The sequence below is a fragment of the Aotus nancymaae genome, unplaced genomic scaffold, assembly GCF_030222135.1.
Source record: "Aotus nancymaae isolate 86718 unplaced genomic scaffold, 86718_ANA_hifiasm-v0.15.2.pri h1tg000108l, whole genome shotgun sequence".
NCBI lineage: Eukaryota > Metazoa > Chordata > Mammalia > Primates > Aotidae > Aotus > Aotus nancymaae.
The window spans coordinates 37,633,973-37,653,115 of NW_026988523.1; the positions used below are offsets into that span (position 1 = coordinate 37,633,973).

Here is a 19,143-nt window from a genome sequence, read left to right on the forward strand (position 1 = left end):
CCTCTATGCATAAGTTTTCTCATCATGAAAAAGGCACAGTGTAACTGGTTTGAAGATCTATTTGTAATCATTAGAAATAACTTACAAAAAATGCCTCACTGATTGACTAACATTAACAAGCAAACAATAAATACTACTTACTGTGAATTTCCATCTTATAAGATCCCCTAATCCTGCTGTCTGCTTCATCCTCCCTGCCTCTTAACCGTGCTTTATCTCTTTACCCTCTAAACTTTCTTTCTTACTACTTCCCATTCAAAACATCTCTCCAGAAACTTTCTATGCCTTTCCAATAAGCCTCAGACTTTTTCCTTCAATAAAGTTTTCCCAGACTAACCCTTCCATTGTCATAATTGTCCAGCCCTTCATAGATTTTTTTTCCAAAATATGCATACCAACCTGCACCGTATTTGTGTACACCTTTTTCTGTACATCAGTATAAATGTACTGGCTTTGACACTGGTGAACTAGCAACTTCTGAAGGAAAGAACAATACGTGCTTTATCTGCTACTTCACCCCTGCTATTGTCAGAATAAATAGCTCATAGCCAACTACAGCCTAAACACAAACACCTAGTATCTCAGACATTAACCATGACTGCTCAAAGACCTTCACAGCAACTTAAGTTTTAGAGCAAGCAACCAAATACTGAGCACTCTAGCTCTTCCCAGAGGCCCTAAATTCATGGCATTGCTCATGTTCAGTTTTAGGAGGTGTATTTTTTAGTATAATTTAAAAACATCTTTTTACGAAGGACTGGACAAATTTTCATGAGTCTGAGAAGAAGCAGCTAAGAGCAAGCTTTCTACAGTCCCACTGCTGTACCCCAGATCTCTCAATCTATAGACGCTCGTTCTTTCCTAATGTCTCAGCCTGCTCAGGCTGTACTAACCAAGGTAGGTGGAAGCAGCTGAGGGTTCAGTCTCTTGGATCCAGGCCTCCTCATCCTCTGTGTCTCTGCAAATCAGCTGTAGTTGGAGTAAGTCAAGGAGCTTCTTCTTCCGGGTAGCCAGTGGCTCTTTCAGAGCTTCAAATCGGGATACCAAGGACTCCTGCCTTGCCCGTATGTCCTTAGAATCAGGATGGCCTATTTCTTCAAAATATGCAGCCAGTTCTGTGAGGGTTTCCACCTGATCCTAAGGGAGAAATAGAACGAATGTCAAGAAATCCCATCATTTAGTAGGAAGTGATAGGAGTTTGGCATGGTGGAAAAGGGGGCAGGGAAAAATCAGTTCCCGTACACACTGTATTATTATCTCTAATTAAATCAGTGAAATGGAATTGGATGGATTGCTACATTGAGGACCACTACATCAGGTGAGGCTCTTCATAGGAAAGTAGTTCTCAGAACATGTTTAGAAACATCAAAATATTTATAGAATGCTTCAAGGGAATCAGAAAAATTAGAACTGCAGAGTTTGATTGTTTAAGAGTATTGATAAATTGGGTCCCAAGAAAAAAAGCAGAAGTGTTTTTCTATCTCAGTTCACCTTCTATATTCTTTCTCTCTCTTTAAAAAGAGCTGTAACTGCAAATAAATGGAAAACTCCTCAGGCTTAAATTTGTTGCATAGCGGAAACAATACCTATGAGATGAAATGTGATGTTACAGACAAATGTCAGAAGCCCAGAAAAAGAAATTTAAAGGAATGCCATACCACCAGATAGTTGTCCTCCTTTGAGACATATCTGAGAAAACAGAGATACAGAAACAGGATTTTGAAGGTTCTCCCTAGAAATAAAAGTTTAGTTGTATACCTATATGATAAAATAGATGTCACAGGTACATTACATCAAATTTTTATTAGTGAGGTAAACTATACCTGGCCTGGCAGAAACACAGTACCCAGGATTTTTATCTGCTTGTTTTTCTCATTTGTTTGTTGGGTATGAGAGTGGCACATAAGCAAGGAGGGAGAGCATTAGGACAAATACCTAATTCATGTGGGGCTTAAAACCTAGATGACGGGTTGATGGGTGCAGCAAACCACCATGGCATATGTATAACTAAGTAACACACCTGTGCATTCTGCACATGTATCCCAGAATTTAAAGTATAATTTTTTAAATGTTCTTCAAGAGACAGAGAAACATCAGGCATTTGGTTTTATTTTCGCTATTTTGCTGTTCAGTGCTCAGTCTATAAAGGATGTTATCTATGGCTCCACCATTTGGAGAGAAGTTTAAAAACACTGACTACCAGTAACTTCTTAAAACACATACTCACTTTTCCATAAAAAATTAGAGGCCTTACACTTTTACACTGTTGGTGGGAGTGTAAATTAGTTCAACCATTATGGAAGACAGTGTGGCAATTCCTCAAGGATCTAGAACCAGAAATACCATTTGACCCAGCAATCCCATTACTGGGTATATACTCAAAGAATTATAAATCATTCTACTATAAAGACACATGCACACATATATTTATTGCAGCACTATTTACAATAGCAGAGACTTGGAACCAATCCAAATGCCCATCCATGATAGACTGGATAAAGAAAATGTGGCACATATATACCATGGAATATTATGCAGCCATAAAAAAGAATGAATTCATGTCCTTTGCAGGGACATGGATGAAGCTGGAAGCCATGATTCTCAGCAAACTAACACAGGAACAGAAAACCAACACCATATATTCTCACTCATAAGTGGGAGTTGAACAATGAGAACACATGGACACAGGGAGGGGAATATCACACATCAGGGCCTGTCGAGGGCTAGTGGGGAGGGGACGAAGAGCATTAGGACAAATACCTAATGAATGCAGGGCTTAAAACCTAGACAAGGGGTTGATAGGCACAGCAAACCACCATGGTACATGTATACCACATAACGAACCTACACATTCTGCACATGTATCCCAGAACTTAAAATAATTTTTTTAAATTAGGGAAATGATAAGGAAATAAAATTAAAATCCTTCAGTAGCCAACTGTTCTCATTTCTTAGGACATTTTTGTAAATCGGAACATAATAGAAGGATTTTGGAACATAATCATTATCATCATCACTATGGGTCCACTGTACTCTTTGAAAACCTCTAATGTAGTGCAAGATGCACCTGATGAGGGGGAGAGGATATCTGGCTCTTACCCTTGGCTGCTAGTCCATTGCTGTTTGATCTTGGGAAAGCTCTTTCACCTGTTTTGATCTTAGTTTCTTCAACTATATAATGAAAACGTTGGGCTAGAGAATATTGAAGATCTTTTTCAACTTTAACATACTATATCTAAAATTTCCCTTGTAAGCATCATTTCTTTGTCTCTCCCTCCACTAGAGGTTCAAATTCCTGGTGATCAACCACCCTAACTTTCCCAAATGATGTGACACACTCCTATTACTTAAGTTCTTACACATACAGTTTATCTTCTTCAAGATGTCCTTTTTCATTTGCTTTTAAACAAAAAAATTAAACAAATTGTACCCCTCCATCCTTTGAAACTCTGTTCTCTTGGTAGATTTCAAAGCTATATTTGTATGATTTTACCACTACAGTCTTTTACTTTATTTAAAGCCCCACTGAGCCACCTCTAAAGGTATACAAATGACTTTTTTCCTATTTTCTGTAGATTCTTCTGTTTTATCCATTTAACTCAGAATGACCATAGAGTAGGCATCATGAAAGTGTATTTTTGAAAGGCAGGTTAGTGTGATCTTCTAGGGAATGGTGGAATAATCTTTAAACACAAGTTAGGATTCCTGGGATGAGAAATTGAGTTGGCTGGAAGTGGATTTCCACTGAATTCTCCAAAACCATAGAATATCCATGATCTAGGAACTTTGGGAATAAATTCATTTTAAATAATAGTCTGGTATGATGTTGGAGGAAATATCTCTGAAACTAGCAACTAGACATCTGTTTATTATAGTCCTGGCTTTGTTGTTAATTTTCGCTGTAACATTGGGAAAGTCACTTTACTTCCATGGATTTCAATTGTCTTTATTTTTTTAAAAAATGGTAGAATTTAAAATATTTTTACTCTTTGAATCACAGAATACCTGAACAGGAAAAAACAACTTTATCCCAAGCCCTTATTTTACAGATGAGGACAGTGAGGATACTGAGATGCAAAAAGCGAAATGACCTATCAAAGATCACATAACTAATAACCCATAAGAATGTACATACAACCCAGATTTCTAGATTGAGAGAAGAGTTTATATTTAGAAAAGTCAATAGAGCCTTCCATCAACCATGAGGTTCTGATCGAAGACACTGAGCACTCAGCACCCCTGGCTAGATTGGAGGAAACCTGGGGAAAAGGCAGTTGGTTTACTAACAATTTTGAGTTTTTACCTTTTGTTCTTCACTGTTTTGCTCTCTGAATAATAATAATTATTATGAGTGTGCTCAGAACATGTACAATCATTGCTTATAACTGGCCAAAGAGATAACAACAAACCTGACGAGCAGCGACAGCTGACTCCAGGAGGCCATGTTTCCTGAGTCGATTCTGCACATCGGCCAGGCCTTTCCCATAATCCTCAGAGGTGACTTGCCACTCCACCTCCTCTAGCCAGTGCTGCAAATCTTCTGCATTGTTTTCAAATTGCAGCTGCTGACTGGCCTCATACAACTGGGTCCCTGGGAGAAGACATCAGGTGGAAAACATTAGGTACCATAACTATTCTTCTTTACACTATAATATACCTTCCTCTAATTTAAAGATCAATATAATATTTTAATATTGCAAAGAGGAAAATATAACTGTCTCACGTCTCACAAAAAGTCATCTTAATTTGTAGAATTCTGATAATATTTGTTTCTGAATATAGTAATGTTCTCAAAGCAAAAATAAATAAGAAGTTATATTGCCTGATAAGGTATAGTTCTGTAGTGTCAGATTTTAACCATCTTGGGTGTTTACTTATGTGATTTTTACCTCTATCTGGACTTCTTTTTCAAGAAAATTCAAATCCAAACACTCTAAGAGAAGCATAATGAGGTTGGTTCAGTTTGAAATTTATGTTTCTTTTTATAAAATTATTTTACGGAAGATAGATCCAAGATGGCCGCTTAGGAGGAACTCGGGAATGCAGCTCTGAGAGAAAGCACAGAGGGTGAGTGGACGCCGTATTTCCAGACTGATTTTTACTGCCCACAGACCAGGAGATTCACACGCAGAGAAGCCACACTGGTCGCCAGCGCCGCTGGCGCGGCTGGCTTGAACGGCGCAGCCGCTGGGCCGGCACCCTGAGGCAACGGCTCACGGTACAAAGTGAGAGAGTCTGAGTCCCCTATAAGCCAGCAAGGGGAGCTGAAACGGGGAGCCAGGCCAGCGCCACGAATCTCAGAGCCGCGGCTTTAGCCAACGCAGAGGCTCCGGAGGCAGATCAGATGAGACGGTGTCCCCTCTTACCCAGCAAGAAGACCTGAAACACAACTGAAACCGGGACGGTCCAGCTCTGTGGAGGAGGGGCGTTCTCCATAGGCACCCTGCTGTTCTCTACCAAGGCAATCCGCCACTACAGAGACTCCGTCACTACAGGGGCGGGCCAACATATCGGAAGCAGTTCTAACTACACCCAGAAGTTCACACGGAAGCTGGGTGGAGCCCACAGCAGCTTAGCGAAGCCTCTGCAACCTGAGTGTGACTAGGCTGCCACCTTGTGGGCAGGGAAAACAGCAACCGCACAGGGGAACATCATAAAACCGTAACTCCCTGGGACAGAACACCTGGGGGGAAGAGCAGGGGGTTTATGAGTTCTGCCACAGCAGACTTAAAATTACCAAAATCAGAAAGACAACAACTACAAAGTCAACAGGTGGATAAATCCACAAAGATGGGAAGAAACCAGCGCAAAAAGGATGAAAACACCCAAAACCAGAACACTTCTCCTCCTACAAGGGATCACAACTCCTCACCAGCAAGGGAAGAAGACTGGATGGAGAATGAGTGTGATGAAATGACAGAATCAGCTTTCAGAAAGTGGATAATAAGAAACTTCCGTGAGCTAAAAGAACATGTTCTAACCCAATGCAAAGAAACTAAGAACCTTGAAAAAAGACTTGACGAAATGCTAACAAGAATGGACAACTTAGAGAGGAATATGAGCGAATTGATGGAGCTGAAAAACACAACACGAGAACTTCGTGAAGCATGCACAAGTTTCAACAGCCGAATTGACCAAGCAGAAGAAAGGATATCAGAGGTCGAAGATCAACTCAATGAAATAAAACGAGAAGGCAAGATTAGAGAAAACAGGGTAAAAAGGAATGAACAAAGTCAACAAGAAATATGGGACTATGTGAAAAGACCTAATCTACGTTTGATAGGTGTACCTGAATGTGACGAAGAGAATGCATCCAAGCTGGAAAATACTCTTCAGGATATTATCCAGGAAAACTTCCCCAACCTAACAAGGCAGGCCGAGATTCAAGTCCAGGAAATACAGAGAATACCACAAAGATACTCCTCTAGAAGAGCAACCCCAAGACACATAATCATCAGATTCACCAGGGTTGAAATGAAGGAGAAAATACTAAGGGCAGCCAGAGAGAAAGGTCGGGTTACCCACAAAGGGAAGCCCATCAGACTCACTGCAGATCTCTCAGCAGAAACCCTACAGGCCAGAAGAGAGTGGGGGCCGATATTCAACATCCTTAAGGAAAAGAACTTTCAACCCAGAATTTCGTATCCAGCCAAACTAAGCTTCATAAGTGAAGGAAAAATAAAATCCTTTGTGAACAAGCAAGAACTCAGAGAGTTCATCACCACCAGACCAGCTCTACAAGAGCTCCTGAAGGAGGCACTACACATAGAAAAGAACAACCAGTACCAGCCACTCCAAAAACACACGAAAAGGTAAAGTGCATCAACACAATAAAGAATCTGCATCAACCAAAGGGCAAAACAGCCACCTAGCACCAAAATGACAGGATTGAATTCACACATAACAATATTAACCCTAAATGTAAACGGACTAAATGCCCCAATCAAAAGACACAGACTGGCAAATTGGATAAAAAGCCAAAACCCATCAGTGTGCTGTATCCAGGAAACCCATCTCGCATGCAAGGATACACAAAGGCTCAAAATAAAGGGATGGAGGAAGATTTACCAAGCAAATGGAGAGCAAAAAAAAGCAGGAGTTGCAATTCTCATCTCTGATAAAATAGACTTTAAAGCAACAAAGATCAAAAGAGACAAAGAAGGACATTACATAATGGTAAAAGGATCAATGCAGCAAGAAGAGCTAACGATCCTAAATATATATGCACCTAATACAGGAGCACCCAGATACATAAGGCAAGTTCTTAAAGACTTACAAAGAGACTTAGACTCCCACACAATAATAGTGGGAGACTTCAACACACCATTGTCAATATTAGACAGATCAACGAGACAGAAAATTAACAAGGATATCCAGGACTTGAACTCAGACCTGGAACAAGCAAACCTAATAGACATTTACAGAACTCTCCACCCCAAATCCACAGAATATACATTCTTCTCAGCACCACATCACACCTACTCTAAAATTGACCACATAATTGGAAGTAAATCACTCCTCAGCAAATGCAAAAGAACGGAAACCATAACAAACAGTCTCTCAGACCACAGTGCAATCAAGTTAGAACTCAGAATTCAGAAACCAACCCAGAACCGCACAGCCTCATGGAAAATGAACAACTTTCTCCTGAATGTTGACTGGATAAACAATGAAATGAAGGCAGAAATAAAGACGTTCTTCGAAACCAACGAGAATGAAGACACCACATACCAGAATCTCTGGGACACATTTAAAGCAGTCTCTAGAGGAAAATATATAGCAATAAGTGCCCACATGAGAAGAAAGGAGAGATCTAAAATTGACACCCTATCGTCAAAATTGAAAGAGCTAGAGGAGCAAGATCAAAAAAACTCAAAACCTAGCAGAAGACAAGAAATAACTAAGATCAAAGCAGAATTGAAGGAGATAGAGACACGAAAAACCCTTCAAAAAATCAATAAATCCAGGAGCTGGTTTTTTGAAAAGATCAACAAAATAGACAGACCACTAGCCAGACTAATAAAAAAGAAAAGAGAGAATAATCAAATAGATGCAATAAAAAATGATAAAGGGGATATCACCACAGATTCCACAGAAATTCAAACCATCATCAGAGATTATTACAAACAACTCTATGCACATAAATTAGAAAACCTGGAGGAAATGGATAAATTCCTGGACAGCTGCCTCCTGCCAAGCCTAAACCAGGAAGAAGTCGAAACCCTGAATAGACCAATAACAAGGTCTGAAGTCGAGGCAGCAATTAAGAGCCTACCACCCAAAAAAAGCCCAGGTCCAGATGGGTTCACAGCCGAATTCTACCAGACATACAAAGAGGAACTGATACCATTCATACTGAAACTATTCCAAATAATCCAAAAAGAGGGAATCCTTCCCAAATCATTTTATGAGACCAACATCATCCTAATACCAAAACCTGGCAGAGACTCAACAAGAAAAGAAAACTACAGGCCAATATCCATGATGAACATAGATGCAAAAATCTTCAATAAAATAATGGCAAGCCGATTACAACAGCACATCAAAAAGCTTATCCACCATGATCAAGTAGGATTCATCCCGGGGATGCAAGGCTGGTTCAATATACGCAAGTCTATAAATGTAATTCACCACATAAACAGAACCAAAGACAAAAACCACATGATTATCTCAATTGATGCAGAGAAGGCCTTCGACAAAATTCAACAGCCCTTTATGCTAAAAACCCTCAATAAACTAGGTATCGATGGAACGTATCTCAAAATAATAAAAGCTATTTACGACAAACCGACAGCCAATATCATACTGAACGGGCAAAAACTGGAAGCATTCCCTTTGAAATCTGGCACTAGACAAGGATGCCCTCTCTCACCACTCCTATTCAATATAGTCCTGGAAGTTCTAGCCAGAGCAATCAGGCAAGAAAAAGAAATAAAGGGTATTCAATTAGGAAAGGAGGAAGTCAAATTGTCTCTATTTGCAGACGACATGATTGTATATCTAGAAGACCCCCTCATCTCAGCCCAAAAGCTCCTGAAACTGATAAGCAACTTCAGCAAAGTCTCAGGATACAAAATCAATGTGCAAAAATCACAAGCGTTCCTATACACCAATAACAGACTTAAAGAGAGCCAAATCAAGAACGAACTGCCATTCACAATTGCTACAAAGAGAATAAAATACCTAGGAATACAACTAACAAGGAATGTAAAGGACCTCTTCAAGGAGAACTACAAATCACTGCTCAACGAAATAAGAGAGGACACAAACAGATGGAGAAACATTCCATGTTCATGGTTAGGAAGAATTAATATCGTGAAAATGGCCATACTGCCCAAAGTAATTTACAGATTCAACGCTATCCCCATCAAGCTACCAATGACCTTCTTCACAGAACTGGAAAAAACCACCTTAAACTTCATATGGAACCAAAAGAGAGCCCGCATAGCCAAGTCAATTCTAAGCAAAAAGAACAAAGCAGGAGGCATCACACTACCAGACATCAAACTCTACTACAAGGCTACAGTAATCAAAACAGCATGGTACTGGTACCAAAACAGAGATATAGACCAATGGAACAGAACAGAGGCGTCGGAGGCAACACAACATATCTACAACCACCTGATCTTTGACAAACCTGATAAAAACAAGCAATGGGGAAAGGATTCCCTGTTCAATAAGTGGTGTTGGGAAAACTGGCTAGCCATATGCAGAAAGCAGAAACTGGACCCCTTCCTGACACCTTACACTAAAATTGACTCCAGATGGATTAAAGACTTAAACATAAGACCTAACACCATAAAAACACTAGAAGGAAACCTAGGCAAAACCATTCAGGACATAGGCGTAGGCAAGGACTTCATGACCAAAACACCAAAAGCATTGGCAACAAAAGCCAAAATAGACAAATGGGACCTAATCAAACTCCACAGCTTCTGCACAGCAAAAGAAACAGTCAATAGAGTGAATCGGCAACCAACAGAATGGGAAAAAATTTTTGCAGCCTACCCATCTGACAAAGGGCTGATATCCAGAATTTACAACGAGCTAAAAAAGATTTACAAGAAAAAAACAAACAAGCCCATTCAAAAGTGGGCGAAGGACATGAACAGATACTTTACAAAAGAAGACATACATGAGGCCAACAAGCATATGAAAAAATGCTCATCATCACTGGCCATTAGAGAAATGCAAATCAAAACTACATTGAGATACCACCTCACACCAGTTAGAATGGCAATCATTAAAAAATCTGGAGACAACAGATGCTGGAGAGGATGTGGAGAAATAGGAACACTTTTACACTGTTGGTGGGAGTGTAAATTAGTTCAACCATTGTGGAAAACAGTGTGGCGATTCCTCAAGGACCTAGAAATAGAAATTCCATTTGACCCAGCAATCCCATTACTGGGCATATATCCAAAGGATTATAAATCGTTCTACTATAAGGACACATGCACACGAATGTTCATAGCAGCACAGTTTACAATAGCAAAGACCTGGAACCAACCCAAATGCCCATCGATGATAGACTGGACAGGAAAAATGTGGCACATATACACCATGGAATATTATGCAGCCATTAAAAACGAGGAGTTCGCGTCCTTTGTAGGGACATGGATGAACCTGGAAACCATCATTCTCAGCAAACTGACACAAGAACACAAAATCAAACACCACATGTTCTCACTCATAGGCGGGTGTTGAACAAGGAGAACACATGGACACAGGGAGGGGAGCACTATACATGGGGGTCTGTTGTGGGGGAGTGGGGGGGGACAGCGGGGGGGGTGGGGAATTGGGGAGGGATAGCATGGGGAGAAATGCCAGATATGGGTGAAGGGGAGGAAGGCAGCAAATCACACTGCCACGTATGCACCTAAGCATCAACCTTGCATGTTTTTCACATGTACCCCAAAACCTAAAATGCAATAAAAAAAAAAAAAAAAAAAAAAAAAAAAAAAAATTATTTTACTGAACTTTGATTTCCCCCTCTTAGTGCCTGTCTTTTATCACCAACTGTTCCTCACAATTTTATCTTCTAGAAAATGTCTTTATTCACACTCTGCTCAAATTGATTCTGTACTGATTTTATAGCAATTATTTGAATTATTTCTGCAAAGCAATTGCTGTGTCTCCTGATGGTGAAGAGTAGCAGTGAGATATTGTCATAGCCAAGTTGGATTTTGTTTTTCTAAACCAAAGATAAAGATGTTATAAAAAAAAATCAGTATGATATATTTCTTCTGTAATCATGGAAAAGTCATGTTTAAAGATGATATTTATAACAAGGGGCACACTAATAGGAAACACATTACTTGTGTTAATTACTAAAATTTGATTAATTTTCCAAAGTAAGGGGTAAAATATAAGTGAAAACTCTCCAAGAAGATATGTGGGATTGTTTTAAGAGCCTATAGCTGAACCTAAACATTTTCAAATAGGTTTAAAAAATCAACAAGACATCAGACTCTATAAGAATAAAATGTTGTAGGAAAATCACATGTGACATTAACAATCTTTTAATGTTTAATGTAATAACCTGGGTCATAGTATCTTGTCTAGTTTATAGAACCAAAATACAGAAAATTTATGGTTCAAGAATATTTGTTCAAGGGAAAGAAAAACAACAAAGTGGGGAAAAAGTGAGGAAACCCAAAGTAATTTCAGCACATCTGCCCCTGCCAAAAAAATGTCTTAAAAAACCCCACACACCTGAAGAAAACATAAAATTGTGTTAATATATAGTGTTATAATTTCAGGCTGGATTTTTAAAACTTTACCAACAAAAGAAGGACACAAGGAAGCAAATGTGTAGCAGACCTTCTCATAGAGGCCACCAGATAAATTCACAGTACTAAAGATGAATGTAGTAGATTTCATAATTTAGAAAATGACCTTTCACCAAAACCTCTGCTTTTTACCTTTCTGTGCTGTAGCCTCCAGCAAGTCCTTCCAGAGGCTGTCAACTTCACTCAGACGAGTGGCCACATGGTCAGAGGCATAGTGACCACCATCAATCATCTCTTGGCCAGTTTTCTGTATGTTTTTGAGCAGGATCTCATTATCTGCCAATTCCTCTTCAAAGACTTGCTGCTTTTGAACCCTGCTCTTTAAGTTCTGTGTGTCCTGAGATAAGATTAAAAAAAAAAAACCCATTACTTGAAGAATGAGGGACAGAGAATTTGAGAATAAGAGGTTACTTCTCACTAGAAATCTAACTATAGTAAGAAGAGAATAAAAGGAAGAACTTTCTTAGTCCAACATTTGAGAAAATCATGCAATTAATCCCTCTTTCTACATGTGGCAGACATGGCAAACTAATACAGCTTTTTTTTCCACTGGGCTTAGATATGGCTTAAAGATCATTTTGAATATGACACCCCATTCAAGCACTAACAATCAGAGCTGTCACGAAAGGTAAAAATTATTTTCCATTCCTCAGGTAGTACATGAATCTTTCATCCATTTGACCCATATATAGATCTGTTTGTTAAACATATATTGGAGCTGTAACTTATCTAGTGAATGCAAACACACACTAACAAGTTTCACAAAATGAAATGCAAGGATAACATATTCATAGCTCTATCAAGATATAAGAACAAAAGGATCAGAAGTATACAATTAAGACTAAATGATACCAGGAAAATAAACACTTTCAGTAGATACTGGCCTAGAAATCAAAAGCCTAATTCTTGCCCTGATGGTAAATGTGAAAGTTTATAAATATATATGTGTATACATGATAGTTTACATTACATAACATTTTTGAGTGCAAAATATGTGTTAGTACAACCCTAAGGAAGAGGAATCTGTGGCTCAGAGATAATTCTGCAATTTACATAAACAAACTGAAGCAAAAATTCAAACCCAGGTTTACCTGCTCTAGAGTTCATGCTTCTAACTTAAACCACTTTCTAAATAACTGGATAACTTTGGGCAACTCACTTCCCAATGTAGATCCTGGTTTCCTTATCTATAAAATAAGGGGTTGTTCCCTTGAGCTGCAAAATTTTATAAGTTTATATTGTACCAAATATTTAGGTTGCTTTTGAGTTCCTAGTAGTTTTCAGAAACGTAAATGTATGTTGGGATTAGACACAATATTTACCTACTATAGGGATTCAGAGGGGAGCAGAAAACGTGAGAAAGGGGCAACAAGCAGCTCAGTAAGGAACATTCACCACCTTCCCCCATTTGGCTAAGAATCACCACAAATTGTGCCACAGGAAAGAGGTGAGGAACATCAGGGTTTAGGAAAACCAAAGTCTAGATCCTTGATATTTAACTGGATAAATAGCCTTCAGGGAGTCATTGACTTTTTCTGAACTTCTGTTTTGTCATCTATAAAATGAGGCTCACCAGCTAAATGCTAAATTTCATTTTACTCCAAGACTGTGCTTCCATGAAATGAACTCCTGATAAGTCTATCTAGCTCCTGAAAACTCTGCCTACCTGGTAGTCTTCATCATCTGCCAACTTTTTCTTCTTGTTGATCCAGTTCTTTAGGTCATCTGAGTCCTGATACAGTTGTTGCAGAAGCACTGAATCCTTTAGCAATCTACGTCTAGTAGCAGCCTTTTTACGTAGGGCATCCCGCCGGGCTAACAGCTGCAGAAACCATGAGTAAACTTATGGTTAGCAAAACCAGGTGTGAATACGTGAGATTCACTGACCACCCTGGTCACCATGCCTACAACACTTTTCCTGATTCTGGTGCACAGACACTCAGAAGCTCTAGGCCCTTGGACATACCTCGTCACGGATAGCAGCAATGTTCTCTGAATCATAATGGTCATCATCAATCAATTTGGTTGCAGTCTTGTCTACAGTCTGAAAAAATAAAAATAAAAATGAATACTATTCCTTCAGTGACTACTGAGTAAGTGGCCACAGTTTGGGTAGCTGTTTGAAGATGAAGCATAGCAATGTGGGAGGAGAAGTATTAAGGCCAGCAGATGTAAATCCTCATTCAGATTTCTGTTATAAATTGTATTTCAAAACATATACCTCAGGGCATATCAATCACCTTCTCTGTGTCACAATATTTTAAAAATACAAGTTACAATAAATAAATTCAGATGTTAAAATGAGGTGATTGGTTTATTCTTGTCTTCAAAAGGAAGCACTACCAATGATATAGCCATCTGTCTATCTATCTATTCATGTATTCATCTCTCTTCTCTCCTTCTCTCTTTCTCTCTCTCTTTCTCTCCAGTTATATGGGAGAAGAGTCAGAAACTGCAGAGGTAAGTTTTTACCCATGTTTAACCAGAAATATCCCAAATTACTAGAGCTCAGAATTAATGTGTTGAATATAAAAATGATCTAAAATAAATGACATTTTATAAACAATAAATTATTTTATACTGTTAGCTTTGACCAATGAGGATCAACAGAAAGAACAAACATATCAATTAATAAGGGACTTGATATTAATCAGACTTTCACTTATTCACCATATTGATTTAATATTAATAGAGAAGACTGGGAATTTGCCTGTTATTTTTGTTGCTGCTTCTGCTTCTGGTGGTGGTGGTAGTGGTATGTGTGTGTATGCGGCAAGGGTGGTGTTAAAGTCAGCACAATCCTAGAAACAGCCAGAGACATACAGTGTATTGTACCCATGAGGTCTTCCTTTGACTTCCCTGAGTCCTGCCTTTACATTCACCAGCTTTCTGGGCCATTGTAACTTAAGGTTCACAGGAAAACTCTGTAGTTGCATTTGATGAAAAACAGAAAGATAAAGATATATTCTAAAGGAAAAATAGGCTGTAAAGGAAAACAGAAGACAGCACTTAGATATCTAGATGTTACTAGGAAAGAGAAAATTATATTGATATTGCTAGAGAGGAAAAAATAAAAAAATTAAAATTTCTAATAATGATTCTATATTGAATAACAATTAATTAATTTCTGTTTACACTGTAGAAAGTATAGAACATGGATCCAATATGGCCAAATAGGAACAGCTGTGGAGTGCAGTTCCCAGCGAGAACGCAGAGGGTGACTGATCACCACATTTCCAAACGAGTTTTTACTGCCCACAGACCAGGAGATTCCCAGGCAGAAAAGCACCATGAGTCTCCAGCATGGCTGTTTCAGCCAGCACAGCGGGTCTCTGCACAAAAACTCACACAAATCTGGGTGGTCATTTCAACTGGCACCTGGAATGCCTGGGAGACACAGTCGCCCATTCAAAGGAAAAATGGGCTGAAACAGGGAGCCAGGTGATCTGGCTCGGCAGGTTCCACCCCTACAAAGACCAGCAATCTGAAAGGCTCTGGATTGAGAGTTTCACAGCAAGCACAGCTGGACCCGGGATGGTCCAGCTCTGTGAGGGTAAGGGTGTTCACCATTACTGAGGTAGTCCTCCACTACCGAGGCAGTCCACCATTACTGAGGCAGACCACCATTGTGGAGGCAGTTCTAACTATACCTCTATAAACAAAACCGCAAGGAAGTTCACACAGCAGCTGGGCAGAGCCCACGGCAGCTCAGCAACGCCTCTGCTGGCAAACTGTGAATAGGCTACCTCCTCACTGTGCAGGGCATCTCTGAAAAAAGGCAGCAGCACATCAGGAACTTATAAATAAAGCCCTAGCTTCTCAGAACAGAGCACCTGGGAAAAAGAGGCGGTTATGAGTTCTGCTGCAGCAGAGTTAAACATACCTGCCCAGCAGCTCTGAATGGAACAACAGAGTTCACAGCTCAGCACTTGAGCTCCTATCAGGGACAAACTGTCTCCTCAAGCAGCTCCCCAAGCCCCATATTCCAAAGAGACACCTCATAAAGGAGAGCTCAGGCTGACATCTGGTGGGGACAAAGATAACAGAAAAAGAAACAGGCAGCAACCCTTACTGTTCTGCAGCCACCGCAGGTGTTCCCCAGCAAGCAGGTTCTGGAGTGGACCTCCAGAACAGAGGAGCCTGACTGTTAGAAGGAAAACTAAAAAACAGAAAGAAATAACTTCATCATCAACAAAAAGGACAACCACTCAGAGACCCCATCCAAAAGTCACCAACTACAAAGACCACAGGTAGATAAATCTACAGAGATGGGAAGAAACCAGTGCAAAAGGGATGAAAACACCCAAAACCAGAATGCCTCTCCTCCCACAAGGGATCACAACTCCTCACCAGCAAAGGGACAAGGCTGGATGGAGAATGAGTCTGATGAATTGACAGAAACGGGCTTCAGAAAGTGGATAATAACAAACTTCTCTGAGCTAAAAGACCATCTTCTAACCCAATGCAAAGAAACTAAGAACCTTGAAAAAAGGTTTGATAAAATGCTAATGAGAATAAACAGCTTAGCAAAAAATATAAATGAATTGATGGAGCTGAAAAACACAACATGAGAACTTTGCAAAGCATACACAATTTCAATAGCTGAATCGACCAAGCAGAAGAAAGGATATCAGAGATTGAAGATCAACTCAATGAAATAAAACAAGAAAGCAAGATTAGAGAAAAAAAGAGTAAAAAGAAATTAACAAAGCCTCCAAGAAATATGGGATTATGTGAAAAGACCTAATCTCCATTTGTTAGGTGTACCTGAATGTGATAGAGAGAATGAATCCAAGCTGGAAAACACTCTTCAGGATATTTTGCAGGAGAACTTCCCCAACCTCGCAAGGCAGACCAGTATTCAAGTCCAGGAAATACAGAGAACACCACAAAGATATGCCTCAAGGAAAGCAACCCCAAGGCACATAATCGTCAGATTCACCAGGGTTGAAATGAAGGAAAAAACGCCAAGGGCAGCCAGAGAGAAAGATCAGGTTACCCACAAAGGGAAGCCCATCAGACTCACAGTGGATCTCTCCATAGAAACCCTACAAGCCAGAAGAGAGTGGGGGCCAATATTCAACATCCTTAAAGAAAAGAACTTTCAATCTAGATTTCATATCCAGCCAAACTAAGCTTCATAAGTGAAGAAGAAATAAAATCCTTTACGAACAAGCAATTGCTCAGAGATTTCATCACCACCAGGCCTGCCTTACAAGAGCTCCTGAAAGAAGCACTAAACATAGAAAGGAACAACCAGTACCAGCCACTCCAAAAATGTACCAAATGGTAAAGACCATCTACACAATGAAGAAACTGCATCAGCTAATGGGCCAAAACAACCAGCTAGCATCAAAATGGTAGGATCAAATTCACACATAATAATATTAACCTTAAATGAAAATGGGCTAAATGCCCCAATCAAAAGACACAGACTGGCAAATTGGATAAAAAATCAAAACCCATTAGTGTGCTGTATCCAGGAAACCCATCTCATGTGCAAGGATACACATAAGCTCAAAATAAAGGGATGGAGGAAGATTTACCAAGCAAATGGAGGGCAAAAAAAAAGCAGGAGTTGCAATCCTAGTCTCTGATAAAATAGACGTTACACAACAAAGATCAAAAGAGGCAAAGAAGGGCATTACATAATGGTAAAAGGATGAATGCATCAAGAAGAGCTAACGATCCTAAATATATACTCACCCAATACAGGAGCACCCATATATATAAAGCAAGTTCCTACCGACCTACAAAGAGACTTAGACTCCCACACAATAATAGTGGGAGACTTTAACTCTCCATTGTCAATATTAGACAGATCAACAAGACAGAAAATTAACAAGGATTTCCAGGACTTGAACTCAGATCTGGACCAAGCAAACCTAATAGACATCTACAGAACTCTCCACCCCAAATCCAAGGAATATACATTCTTCTCAGCACCACATCACACCTACTCTAAAATTAACCACATAATTGGAAGTAAATCACTCCTCAGCAAATGCAAAAGAATGGAAATCGTAACAGTCTAGCCATGTGCAGAAAGCAGAAACTGGACCCCTTCCTGACACCTTATACTAAAATTAACTCCAGATGGATTAAAGACTTAAACGTAAGACCTAAAACCATAAAAACTCTAGAAGAAAACCTAGGCAAAGCCATTCAGGACATAGGCATAGGCAAGGACTTCATGACTAAAACACCAAAAGCATTGGCAACCAAAGCCAAAATAGACAAATGGGATCTAATTAAACTCCACAGCTTCTGCACAGCAAAAGAAACAATCATTAGAGTGAACCAGCAACCAACAGAATGGGAAAAAAATTTTGCAATCTACCCATCTGACAAAGGGCTAATATCCAGAATCTTCAAAGAACTAAAACAAATTTACAAGAAAAGAACAAACAAACCCATTCAAAAGTGGGTGAAGGATATGAATAGATGCTTTTCAAAAGGATACATATATGAAGCCAACAAACATATGAAAAATGCTCATCATCACTGGTCATAAGAGAAATGCAAATCAAAACCACATTGAGATACCATCTCATGCCAGTTAGAATTATTAAAAACTCTGAAGACAACAGATGCTGGAGAGGATGTGGAGAAATAGGAACACTTTTACACTGTTGGTGGGAGTGTAAATTAGTTCAACCAATGTGGAAGACAGTGTGGTGATTCCTCAAGGACCTAGAAATAGAAATTCCATTTGACCCAGCAATCCCATTACTGGGTATATATCCAAAGGATTACAAATAGTTCTGTTATAAAGACACATGCACACGTATATTCATTGTGGCACTGTTTACAATAGCAAAGACCTGGAACCAACCTAAATGCCCATCGACGATAGACTGGACAAGGAAAATGTGGCACATTTACACCATGGAATACTATACAGCCATAAAAAGTGATGAGTTCATGTCCTTTGTAGGGACATGGATGAACCTGGAAACCATCATTCTCAGGAAACTGACACAAGAACAGAAAATCAAACACCGCATGTTCTCACTCGTAGGTGGGTGTTGAACAGCGAGAACACATGGACACAGGGAGGGGAGCATCACATACTGGTTCTGTTGGGGGGAACTAGGGGAGAGACAGCGGAGGGGTAGGGAGGTCAGGGAGGGATAACAAGGGGAGAAATGCCAGATATAGGTGATGGGGATGGAGGTAGCAAACCACATTGCCATGTATGTACCTATGCAACAATCCTGTATGTTCTGTACATGTACTCCAGAACCTAAAGTGCAATAATATATATATAAAATAACAAAAAGAAAATATAAAACACAATCATACTCTTCATTAGAAAAAAAATGGCCCACCATCTAGAAAAACTTTCTAA

The 19,143-nt window shown here is 39.5% G+C and overlaps 1 protein-coding gene across 1 annotated transcript in view; it reads right to left on the minus strand.

Annotated features, from left to right (window-relative positions):
- SPTA1 (spectrin alpha, erythrocytic 1) overlaps positions 1-19,143 on the minus strand; it is a 97,905-nt gene that overhangs the window by 62,614 nt on the left and 16,148 nt on the right. Inside the window, exons 13-17 of the mRNA XM_064370743.1 lie at positions 13,759-13,836; positions 13,459-13,614; positions 11,925-12,129; positions 4,410-4,591; positions 894-1,137 (exon numbers count right to left, since the gene is read on the minus strand). Coding sequence (XP_064226813.1) covers positions 894-1,137; positions 4,410-4,591; positions 11,925-12,129; positions 13,459-13,614; positions 13,759-13,836 — 865 coding nt within the window. The remainder of the gene's footprint in view (positions 1-893; positions 1,138-4,409; positions 4,592-11,924; positions 12,130-13,458; positions 13,615-13,758; positions 13,837-19,143) is intronic.